The sequence below is a fragment of the Staurois parvus genome, unplaced genomic scaffold (genome assembly GCF_062004578.1).
Source record: "Staurois parvus isolate SC_StPar_1 unplaced genomic scaffold, SC_StPar_1.0 ptg002241l, whole genome shotgun sequence".
Classification (NCBI taxonomy): Eukaryota; Metazoa; Chordata; class Amphibia; order Anura; family Ranidae; genus Staurois; species Staurois parvus.
In genome coordinates this window covers 20,023-32,849 of record NW_028320037.1, presented here as the reverse complement: position 1 = coordinate 32,849, position 12,827 = coordinate 20,023, and the positions used below count along the sequence as shown (strand labels likewise).

The window sequence follows — 12,827 nt, the reverse complement described above, 5'->3', positions numbered from 1 at the left end:
TTTTTGATCAGCCAGCCACAATTGAGGTGAACGGGGGAATCCTTCCTCACTCTGTCATTGTATTTTGACAGCGGCACTCCTCCTGCCTGCAGATCTAAGCAAGATTTTACAACAAGCCCGTTCAAAAGTAGACCATCCTTAAACCAACTGCTGTCAAATGGCACTGGCCACAGATGGTTCCTGCTTAACTGGCCAAATTTCGATCCATTTATAGCCAGCTTGACTGAGAAACCGTAATCCAACAGCCAGTCTGCATGCCTCCCAAAACACTACTGTGGTAGCCGCCATCTTATATTGCCATTCCACAAATTCTAGCCTAATTAGGACTAATATTGGTGCTGTTATTTACACTTGCTTACGTAAAATTACAAATGTTCTGTAGTCTCACAGTACTCAAACTCAGATTTTGGATTGGTACGGGATGAGCTGTGTGAACTCTATATAAGCTGCAAAGAACCAGGTACAGCTTAATCAGGTTGTCTTCTCTCTTAGTGACAAAACTAAGAGAGAAGACAACCTGATTAAGCTGTACCTGAGGAGGAATTTGGGGTAGTATAGCAGATTCTTTTATTTTTTGGCTGTCAGTGCAGTGAAAACATGCAGGTGTCTTGGATTTCCATGTGACACTCACCCTGGATTGATAGACTTGCCCCCCCTTCTAGGCCTTATTTTTGGACAACTTTAAGTTTAGTCATTTAAGTAAAGTCCAACTTGGCAACAGTAACAGTTGGAAGGGAAACCTTATTGATGATAATGGCCACTATAAAAATGAGTAATTTTATTTGGAGAATAACATGGAGAGCTTGTTAAAAAAATACTAACCATATTTAGGCTACTTTGACCAACGGAAGGATATCTACACGTGTATTTTCAAGGAAATTGCAAGACAATGCAGCATAAAAGGAAAAGCTGGTGGTTTTGACTGCGTCCCCTCTAGATTAGAGACATTTGTCTTACTAAAGATGGAGTTGTAGGAGACCCATCCATCTGGCCGTTCACTCATTAATTTTTTTTATAACCTTATTACTCTGCCAGTGTGGCAGCACCACTGTGTTGTACATCTGGGCCCCTGCATCTGACTCCATTGTAATATTGTACATTCCCAGAAGCTGCTATATGGACAGTGATTGGCTGCTCAGGTATCCATAATGTCGCAAGTCAAGGCATCACTATCCCCAAGCTGAATTCATTAGGGACCTACTGCTGCCTCTGGAATTGGGGGAAGTCCGATTTTGTGCCATCACACCTGGTATTTGCCTACCCCTTTCATGCAGACAGCTAGGACACAAGAATTCGGTGTATGGTGTGCAGAGCTCCTCCTCCCTAACTATGATGTATAAACCGACAGTACTGCAAGAAAGGACTTCCATTAAACTCTTTTAGCGATTTACTGACACAATTATCACAGTTATTACTTTGCAGTTATAATTGATATTGATGTTACAATCATGCTTGATTATGGAAAGACAAATACGAGATTCCATTTACTGTTATAATGGCCATCTGTACCGCTGGTGTCGGTTTTATGAACATTCTAATAGCTTGTAATGGTGTGAAAATATAACTTTTCTGGCATTATAACTATTCATAATGTATGAAGGTATGACTAAGACTATATGATATCTGCATTTAATACAAATTTATTTTTATTCTTCTCCGCAGGGAAATTTCTCACCCACCCCCTTTGCTGTCACCTCAGAATGCTCCTCATATTGCCTTGGGACCACATTTAAGGCCACCATTTCTTGGGGTGCCCTCTGCTCTGTGTCAGAGTCCAGGTATGTATCCATACGTCCAAATGAAAGGATGGCACCTGTTATAGTTTAAAAGTATTTTGTTATATTTGTTCATTAAATGTAAAAACTTCCTCTTGATCCTGTCAGAAAGCATGTGAGCTGCTAACTTTCTTTGCTCTGTCTGTGCTACACTCTAAATAGCACCATTCCAAGTTCTATGAACTATAAATCACTTCCCACCTGTGTTATGAAAATGGGGAGACTGTGGAAGGTGTTCTGTAGTCCTAACACACTACCCGTCCTAGAGTGACAACATTGATCCTCCAAGGATTGAGCACAGTTAGTAAGCATTGTCACCCTTAGGACAGAAAGTGTGTTACTGGCAGGATCACCAGGTAAAAATAACAGACAAGCCATGAAAAAGTACACTCATGCAGCTACTACATCTAAGGAATGGTAAGCTGCAATATATTACATTTTTATTTTGGGGATTTAGATACTCAAAAATTTCACGTTTAGTGTTTTTGACGGCACCAGTGACAGCACTTACCTTGAATAAAGTGTCTTGTGTGCTGGTGGCTGTTGCGTTAGGTTAAATCGCAAGTCCTCTGCCCAAGATATCCTCAAAGTAGTGATATTCCACTGCTGCAAGGGTTAATATAAGCAGCTTCAGCTGTGACAGGCACTCATCACGTGCCAGCTATGCCTGCCATTTTGGCCCCTGTGCTCCATTCATAGAAATCATTGTTTTGGTTCCAACAATTAAAAAACAAACATTCAGTGAATAGAGGAGACTGGGTGGATGAATGGAAGGTTTGCCTCCTTCATACATAGAGCACTTTTCATTGTGGGAACCGATAGTATGGCTTCTATGAATGCAGCACAGGCGTGCAAAGGGTGGGCATAATCGGTACTTGGTGAGTGTCACAGCTACAGCTGCTCATATTAACCTCTGCAGCACCAGAAGATCCTTGCTTTGGGGGTATGCAGGGTGACAGAGGACCTCAAATTTCAACCTAATACACCGGCACCAGCACACTTCTTTCTCGGTAAGTACAGTCTCTGGCGCTGTTTTCCCTTTTTTTTTTTTTTTCTTTTTACAGTGTGTTATCCATTTTTCTGCAGGTTATGGTTTCTTACAGCCAGCCCAGGCGGAAATGTTTGCACGACAGCAGGAAATTCTGCGGAAACAGAACCTGGCCAGGTGACTGTCTATTTTATTTCTCACATTCTTTAAATAACAGTGTAGCCCACTTCATAGAAACAGCAATCAGCAACCCTTCAACTGTGCACACGGACACTCCACCACTGGAATTTCAGAAAGCATATTAGGTTTGCAACACATTTCACAGCAAATGTATTAACAAGCTGTCCAGTGCACGCTGCAAATGCATGTTCTATTTCTCTTGGTCAATATGAGCAGTTTTATGTTGTGTACCATGGAATCTATAACCTGAAAAACTAACTGTACAGCTACAAAATGCAGGGTGCTATTATAACCATGTACAGATTTCCCAATCAATTGCATGATACTTAAAGTGGTTGTAAAGGCTGAATGGTTTTTTTTTTTTTTTTTTAACCTTCATTCATTCTATGGATGAAGGTAAAAAACCTTCTGTGTGCTGTTCTCCGCACAGCTGCTCCCTTATAATAACCTGAGCCCCCTCTTGATCCATTGATGTGCACAGGAGCCTTGGCTGTCCCCAGTCTCTTGCTCCTCATTGGCTGAGACACAGCAGTGGGAGCCAATGTCAGTCACAGCCAGTGAGCCAAAAAGGACAGCCGCGGCTCTGCATCTTATGCATGCTTAGAGCTTGCTATTGAGGGCATTGGCCAAGGGTGATGAGCTGGCTCCTTTGCACAGAGCAGGTAAGTATGACATGTTTGTTATAAAAAAAAAAAAAAAAAACCCTTTAGATTCACTTTAAAAGAAGTATGTGATTGGAAAAAAACAAAACATGTTTACTCACCTAGATGCTGCATCTGTCCCCCACTGGCTCTGCACTGAGAACTTAATGATCAGACACTGCTAATCACTTAGTTCTCCCCTCTGCTCTGTTCCTCCAGTGCTCACTGGAGCACTGGGCTGTGGAGGGGGTGGGAGTGGCTGGCTCAGGCTCTTAGTGGTATGCTAAGAGGCTGAGACAGGTGCTGGTCAGGCTTCTGGGCAGATCCCAACCATATGGTCGGGATCTTCCCAGAGCCTGGACCAGTTGAATGACCGACAGCAGGTTTTGACCCTCTGTTGGTTGAAAATGGGTCACGAATGCAGAACTAATTGCACTCCTGCAATCCATAGAAGTAGGGCCAAAATAGCTTTGGCCATACTTCTCCTTTAAGCAAGATAAACTTCTATATTCACCTCTGTGGTGTGTATCTTTACTCTTTCACTAACTCACTAATTTACCAAGACTGAAACAGCTATGCATAGCAAATAAACTTCTAGTTTTCATTTTCAAAATCTAACTGAACATGCTGAAGTTAGAAGCTGATTGGTTACTATGCACAAGTGCTCCTTTAGTAAATTCCCCCCACTGCATTTATTAGTATTAATCAGACCAGGAAATTGCTAGTTTTGCTAAGATTTTACTACTATGGAGCAGGTTCATAGAGTGCATTGCTCTCTACAGAACTGAAAAAAATGGCATCCATATAAAATATTCAGGTGAATAAAAGATACAGGCACAATTTTAGATTTTTTCAGGTATTTACCAAAACATATTCAAGCTATAGTTTTATAATAGATATGGGCTGAAAGTGAGCACTCTCAGGTTTAATTTGAGGGTATGTACATCCAAATTGGAGGAAGGGTTTAGACATTACAGCTCTTAAGAGTAGCCACCCTCCTTTTTCAAGGGACCAAAATTAATTGGACAAATGAATAAAATCATAAATAAAATGTTCATTTTTAATGTTTTGTTGAGAATCAGTTACTGGCAATGACTGGCTGAAGTCTGGAACCCATGGACATGACCAAAGACTGGGATTCCTCCTTTCTGATGCTTTGCCAGGCTCCAACTGCAGCTGTCTTCAGTTGTTCTTTGTTTGTGGATCTTTCTGCCTTTAGTTTTGATTTCAGCAAGTGAAATGCACGCTCAATTGTGTTGAGATCAGGAGATTGACTTATTGAATTGAATATTCCACTTCTTACACTGCAAAAGCAACCCAGGAGCTTTTGAAGGAAGGATCATTGTCCATCTGTACTGTGGAGCGCCGTCCAATCAACTTTGCTGCATTTGGCTGAATCTGGGCTGACAGTATATCTCTAAACACTGTATAATTCATCCAGCTGCTTCTGTCACATCAATAAACACCAATGACCCAGTGCCACTGGAAGCCATGCATGCCCATGCCATCACACTGCCTCCACCATGTTTTACAGATGACGCTGTGTGCTTTGGATCATGAGCTGTTCCAAAACCTTCTTCACAATTTTTTCTTCCCGTCATTCTGCTACAAATTAATCTTAGTTTCATCCGTCCAAATAACGCTTTTCCAGAACTGGTCTGGCTTTTTTAGATTTTTTTGGCAAAGTCTAATCTGGCTTTTCTATTCTTCAGGCCTATGAATGGTTTGCACCTTGTGGCGAACCCTCTGTATTTGCTCTCGTGAAGTCTTCTCTTGATTGTAGACTTTGACAATGATACGCCCACCTCCTGGAGAGTGTCCTTCACTTGTCTGGATGTTGTGAATGGGCTTTTCTTTACCATAGAAAGGATCATCCACCACTGTTGTCTTCTGTGGATGTACATGCCTTTTTATGTTGCTGAGCTCACCAGTTTGTTCTTCTTTCCTCAGAATGTACCAAACTGTTGAATTACCCACTCCTAATGTTGCTGCTATCTCTCTAATGGATTTGTTTCATTTTTGAAGCCTTAAATGGCCTGTTTCACTTGTATGGACAGCTGCTTTGAATGCATGATGTAGGTTCACAGCAATAGATTCCAAATGCAAATACCACATTTAGAATCAACTCCAGACCTTTTACCTGCTTAATTGATGAAGAAATAATGAAGTACCCCACACCTGGCCATGAAATAGCTTTTGATTCAATTGTCCAATTACCTTTGATCCCTTGAAAAAAGGGGGATGGCTTCTCTTAAGAGCTGTAATTCCTAAACCCTTCCTCCAATTTGGATATATATATCCTCAAATTAAACCTGAGAATGTGCACTTTCAGCCCATATCCATTACATAACTATAGCTTGAATATGTTTTGGTAAATACCTGAAAAAAAACTAGAATTGTGCCTGTGTCCAATTATATATGGACCGAACTGTATCCTCTTCTATTAAAATAAAATCCCTTTTGGGTCATCATAGCAAAAATTCTTATACCCTTGTTGAAGGATAAACACAAATGGAATTCTTGTGGCTGTGCCTTAGCAGGATTATACCAGAGGATAATAAAAACACTCTGCCCCCATGAAGCAGTTGGAGCCTTCCGTCATATGGCGTGTCACGGTGATGCAGTAGTGGGGTTGAACACAGGCACAGCATGGCCTCCCCTATGATTGTTAATGGCGGGCACAATTATACTGAATGGTGCAGGAGCTCAGCTAATATGCATGTTTTCGGCCTTCTCAGTTTAAAAAACAAGGTTGGTAACATGCCCTGTCAACCTTTCTCAACTATTTAAACTAGAGCTATCCTTGAAGTACCTTTCCAGGCTCAGGTGTGAGATAAAACCCTGCTAATATTTTCAGCCCCAATTCTCAAAAAAGTTGAGATGCTGTGTAAAATCTATATAAAAACATAGTGCAATGATAGGCAAATCTCAAATCCATATTTTATTCACAATAAAAAACATATAAAATGTTTAAACTGAGAAAATGGACCATTTTAAGAAAAAATAAGGTAATTTTGAAATTGACGGCAGCAAGGGAAGAGTAGGAGTCCAGGTGCTTAACTGGCCTGCCTGCAGTCCAGACCTTTCATTAACTGGAAATATTTGGCACATTTTGAAATGAAAAAATATGATACAGAAGACCCAGGACTGTTGAGCAATTAAAATCCTATATTGGGCAAGAACAGGACAACTTTCCTCTCCCAAAACTGGTCTCCTCAGTTCCTAGATGTTTACAGAGTGTTAAAAGCAGAGGGGATGCTACACTGTGGTAGACATGGCCCTGCCCAACTTTTTTTTTTGAGATGTGTTGCTACCATTAATTTCCAAATAACCTTATTTTCTTCTTAAAATGGTACATTTTCTTATTTTAAACATATGATATGCCTTCTATTTTCTATTGTGAATAAAATATGGGTTTGAGATTGCAAATCATTGCCTTCTGTTTTTATGTTGATTTTACACAGCTTCCCAACTTTTTTGGAATTGGGGTTCTACTAGATCTGCAGCTCGTGGTATATTAGTGTGATAGTCTCTGAGAAGAATACGCTTTATTTATTGTTATTGAGAAGAATCTCCCCTTTCCCTTACACATAGCTAAAATGATCATTGGTGCCAGTGGTTACTTATCTGAGAGGCAGAAATTGCTTCTTGCTCAAGTAACCCCTAGCAACCTCTGGAGGAACCCTGGGCTCCACAGAATCCTGGTTAGGAAAGGCTGAGCTATATCAAGAAAATGAAAGAGCTGTTGAGACTGGAGTTTTACATTGAACTGTGAAACAATTTGCTTTTTTATTAACTTGTTTTATTAATCCCTCTTTAAGACTTGAAATGTCTGCTGAGATAATACGTCAGAAGGAACTGGAGAACCTACATAGACAGAGACTTTTGGCTGGCGATCCACTGACCCTTCACCCTGGTTTACCACCTGACCACCCTGCTCTGCGTAACATGCATGAGCTCCCAGAGGGCCACCCTTTAAGAGAGGAACTGTCCAGAAGGAATGCCATGCTTGTTCTAAGACACAATAACACCCCTCTTCTCTCCCTGAACCACCAGGGAGTACCAAGTGTGCCTCCTCCCAAGGAATCCCAGAGTGCAAGAAGGGCAAGTCGAAAGTCTGCTCATCACCGGATGGAAGCTCAGGGAAACCATGGAGAAGCAAAGGAACTCTTGGATCAGCGTTTGAGAGAGGGCGTTTCAGAAGGCAATGACGAGGAGATGAAAGATTCAGAAAGTGAGGCAGAGGAGAAGACAGACAGCTTAAGAGTGGAGCGAGGAGCCTCCTCCTCATCTCATGAACTGCAAGAGTGTAAAGACACCCTCAAAGGAGGAGATTCTGTAAAAGAGTCCAGTGATACTCAAACTCACCAAAGCCTCCCCTGTGGACCTGCAGAGTCACCCACTCATGTCTTAGGACCAGGAATCAGCAAAGGAGATGGAAAGTACTTGCCCACAAATTCAGTGCCTCCACCTCAGCCATTTCCTTTTGGATTCCCCTATGCGGTCAACCCGTATTTCCACACAGGTAGGTACTGTGTCTATTTTTTTTTTTTTATCAGGGTACAGAATTTATAGCAGGTCTCCGACCAAACCGGTTTAATTTTTTTCTAGGAATCTGAAGCCAATGATCAAAGCCTGTTTCATGAATATATTACTGTATTGTGGAAAGTTTCCTTTCACTTCCTGTCCTTGAGAGATGCACCACATAGGACGGGAAGTTAAGAGAAATATTCCCAACAGGAGGACAGTAAAAAATCCAGACACAGGTTCTTCTAACCCAATGCTTTTATATAATGAAATGCTTGGTGAACCATGCCTTACATTTTTTGGATTTTTCATTCCTTGCAATTGCATTTTAAGTCTGCCTGTTCCAGCTTTTCATTGCAAGCACTTTGGTGTTATGTCTCTAAAAGCCATGTAACTGTTCTGGATGCAGAATGCCTGTGTCCAGTGATCTCAAGCCTTTTTATTCCTGCTGGGTCATATGCATGAAAGTATGCAAATAAAAACTCAGTGCCATCCATATTGACAGTATGAACCTTTCACCTCCTAACTGGCACTAAAGGCAAGTGCAAAACGTAGCCATTTCCATTCTCTTCCATGACAAAATCTCATTATCAGTATCTGTAGCATATCTTTCATACATTTTACAGGATTTCCTAGTAAGAGCAAAAAATATTTTCCATGGACATCTGCAGTACTAGGGAAAGTGAGAGCATATTGTAGCTCACACACACACTACCAGTCTTTACACACATCTGCCACGCTACACATTCAAACGGGTGACACACTCGGTTCAGCAAATCTGCTTCTGTTGCCTCCAGTCTGCTCCCTGGGCAGTAAATCAGGATCACTACCTCTGTACAATCAGCAGACAGGTGATTTTAGGAACAATGCAACTAAGCCAGGAAATAGGGCGACCTTTGTGATAGGTCTGTGTGGCAGAAGCATATGAATTACAGGACTGGCTGAACAGAATTACAGTGGGTTTTTTTGTGGGACACAAGCTAGCTGCTGTTGTGCAGTATATTGGGATAAGCTGGCCCTGGAACTGGTGGCATGTACATTGTCAAGCAGGGATGATGGTGTGGCACAGACATATTGTTTATTGCTGAAGCTGGACATAATTTACATTATAAAATGACCAGATTCTGGCTATACATCCAGCTGTTCTCTGATGTCCTTTTAACAGTGTTTTTCAACCTTTTTTCATTAAAGGCACCCTATAAAATCCTGTTCAATCTAGAGGCACCCATTACAAAATGTAAAAAAACGAAAACGTTTTACAGAACGCAGCAACATCTGCACATGTAGGACACCCAACCTTAGAGCTTGATTTATTCTACCAAAGCAAACACTAACTAGCATTCCAGTGTCTCTCTTCTCCCTCAAATTCTCTCTCCCACTCAGCTTGTGTGACCCCAATGCTTACTAAGAGGGGCAGAGAAAAGGATAGCAGGGATGCTGTGCAGGTGCCCGATGTCCTTCTCATCAACTACTTCCATCATTGGTTATGTTGCCAGCAGCTAAAAAGTTGCAAAGGTGCACAATGAAAACCTGTGGTTTTGTGCAACTAAAAGGCAGGCTTCACCCACCCACTGGCTTGTACACAATTTTAACAATTTTTAGGCATTTTGTCAAGGCACCCCTGAAGAAGCCTGAAGGCACCCTGGTTGAAAGAGGCTGCATTCTAAGATGTGTACTCAGACAGCGAATACGCTCCGATTTCTTAGTATTGCCTTAGAATTCCATGAGAGGCAAAAATCAGAGAGTACACGGTCTTAGCAGAGATCTTTCAGTTTGTGTGTGTATAAATATGAAGACCTTGCATACCCACACACATACAGAGAATAATACCTTGTGCACCATTATGTAACATAAAGCAGGTATGGGCTGAGCAGAAAATGAATTAGGGCATTGACAGTTTGCCTTTGCTTGGTGTGTGGGGACCCCATCTCTCATCTTCCCTCCTCCTTTCTCCCCTACTTCTGCTGTCCAGGCGCTGCCTGTAATTGAGTGAGACAGCTGCTCCGGGACTGGATTTAGCAATATTGATTTTGCAATACATTAGGAGAATGGAATTCCTATCACTGTTCCAAAGGCTTCCTGTTAAAGCAACACCTCCCCCTGGCTAGCCCTCATCAACCCTGGCGCCCTGGCTTCTGCATCTTTCATTAAAGCCGAAGCACCTTAAAACTGCTTGGGAAGAGCGGCGCAGGAAGCATTCCCTGAGATCGGCCTTTCTCTGCACAGACTGCTTCCTGATAAACTTGGATGATATTCCCTGGAAACCTTACACTCCACGTAAGCTGAAGAATCGGCGAGTGAAACAACTTAAAAGCGATTCTTCATAGACTATGTGGAACATACCATCACATTTCTCCAATGGTCTATGGGGATATGTTTCATCTATCAAATCAATACTGGGAGTTATCAGATGAATAATAGATCTGATAGCTGGGCAAAATGATTTGCAGCTAATCCATAGCCTGAGGACACCTTGTGCAAATGGAAACATTCACAGATGAATACTGGGAAGCAGATTTCCTTTGCACTCCTCACTTCCTGTCATACGACTTGTTTCTGGAGTACAGCTAGTCTACACACTGCCTTTAAAGCTGAACCCCAATCAGACAGCTAGACACACAGGTGACATACCTGCCAAAAGGATTTGTATTTCTGTCCATCCATCCTGAGATTTACATGGCTCTTCTACACAGTACAGCCCTCTCTATTAGGGCAGGAGACCTGACTTTTCTCTGGTGCAGTTCAGCTACAGTTAGAGCGGTAGTAAAACTTACTTGTAGGTCCCGAGAATATCCCCCAATTGTGCACCGTATAGGAGATATTCCAGTGTGTAGCAGCTGGTGACATCACCCGTTCATGTGCACTGTACTCTCAATGGACGGCATGCTGTCCTTTGAGAGAGCTGTCCCGTGGCTGTGAAGTCATCACGGCTTGGCTATTCAAATGGCCAGAGCCAACAAACCCGGAAGAAGACTGGGTGAAGATGGAATCCATTTTTCCCCAATTATGACATTATCCTGCAGGGGACATTATTATTATTATTTTTTTTTTTTGCTTGATTTACTACCGCTTTAACAGGTCTTGTCCCATCTCACAGCCTTTGACTGGACAGTGAGAGAAGTCATCACTCCTTCTTTCAGTCACTCTGCACTCTCCAACTGTCATCATGTTCCTTGTCAGCACATGAGCACCGCTTGTCACTCTGCTGTATAGGGGATTACAATAGGATGATGCTAGGTTGAATTCAGGTACTTCTTGCATTTAAAGGTATAATAAAAAAGACAGAACTGTAATTTGTGTCTTTTATATGTGGCTGGAGTTCAGCTTTAAACAGGATGTTTTTGGGTAGCTCTTGTTAGCAGCATACTTTGAACCCTGATGGTTAAGAGACCTCCTACACAATTTGTGTATCATACAGGCCCTTGCCTGTGATCCCAGCAATCTGATATTAGCCAGCATCTGCTAAGGCTTTTGACTGATGTAACTATCTCTTCCGGTATAATTACTGAGCTTCCACATACAATACACAGTTCATTTTTCACTTTCACACTTTGTTACTCAGTGCTATGAACGTGCTTGGTTGTCACTAAGCTATACATTTGTAGGAAGGAAATCCAAGAAATCAAGCAGCAAATGTTCAGATCAGTCCTGTGCAGATAAGACAATAAGGCTACATTCACACCAGCTATTTAGGCCGCATTGTGTGTGCGTCCATCAAAATTTGTGCAAGTAAATCGCTGGTTGTGCAGACAAGAATAGTTATGATTGCCAGGGACTTATTATAGGGAATGGGGCCGGCACCACACCTAGCCCCTCAGCCTCCATTCTGAGCGTAGTGTTTTTGTGCATTTTTCACACGGTCACACATTTTTATGTGCGTTTGCAAACGTTTGTGCGCGATTTGTTTAGGTGTTTTCAGGCTTTTTGAGTTCTGCCATTTTTGCATCAACCAAGAAAGAAAAATTGAATCTAACATCAATTGTTGCCATGTTTTTCCATGCTATAAAAACGCTCGTGGACGCGCGAGTTACGCGTTTCCATGTATTTCTATGGGAATGAAAACTCACCAATCTGCCTGAACGGAGCTACAAAAGTAGTTCCAAAACTTTTTTTTAAGCTTCAGGCACTCTGCTTCAGGCGACTTGGAGTGGAGATGTGAACCATCTCCATAGAGTAATGTTGATTATTTTTCTCCGAGTGTTTCGGAGCTTCGAGCTTTGCCCTACAAAATGCTCAGGTGTGAATGGGGCCTTACTGTTGCAGCAAGAATCAGAAGGTTCCTCCCATTGCCATTTGCACCAGCCTAAATCACGCCTAAAGCCCAATTCTGTCTTTGCAAATATTTGCTGCATGTATGTATGTATGTATGTATGTATGTATATGCTTACCAATCATATGTGTATAAACACCAGCAGGGTATAACTTCTACCTAAATAATGTACCTGGAACTGACTTGCAGTCCTGTATGTCAGTGCTGGCAATCACTATTCATGTAACCAAATTATTGCCTTTGACCTCTGTATAATGGGATTCCTGCAAATATATAGACTGTAGATTTGGCTAAGTGACCCATAAACACACCTAATACAAATGTATCAATTACATTGGAGGGGAAGAAAAAAATGTAATTAAAAAAAAATATATATATTTTTTTTTTTTTTTTTTTTTATTAAAAACCTTTGGCTAAAGGCCATTTGCTCAGTGATGGACTCTGCC

The 12,827-nt window shown here is 41.6% G+C and overlaps 1 protein-coding gene across 5 annotated transcripts in view; it reads left to right on the top strand.

Moving 5' to 3' along the window:
- Nucleotides 1–12,827, top strand: part of LOC149431477 (sterile alpha motif domain-containing protein 11-like) — a 234,234-nt gene that overhangs the window by 213,683 nt on the left and 7,724 nt on the right. For all 5 annotated transcript variants that reach the window (XM_089665563.1, XM_089665562.1, XM_089665561.1 and 2 more), the window contains exons 9-11: nucleotides 1,663–1,778; nucleotides 2,862–2,940; nucleotides 7,406–8,109. In XM_089665563.1, the coding sequence (XP_089521689.1) occupies nucleotides 1,663–1,778; nucleotides 2,862–2,940; nucleotides 7,406–8,109 (899 nt within the window). The remainder of the gene's footprint in view (nucleotides 1–1,662; nucleotides 1,779–2,861; nucleotides 2,941–7,405; nucleotides 8,110–12,827) is intronic.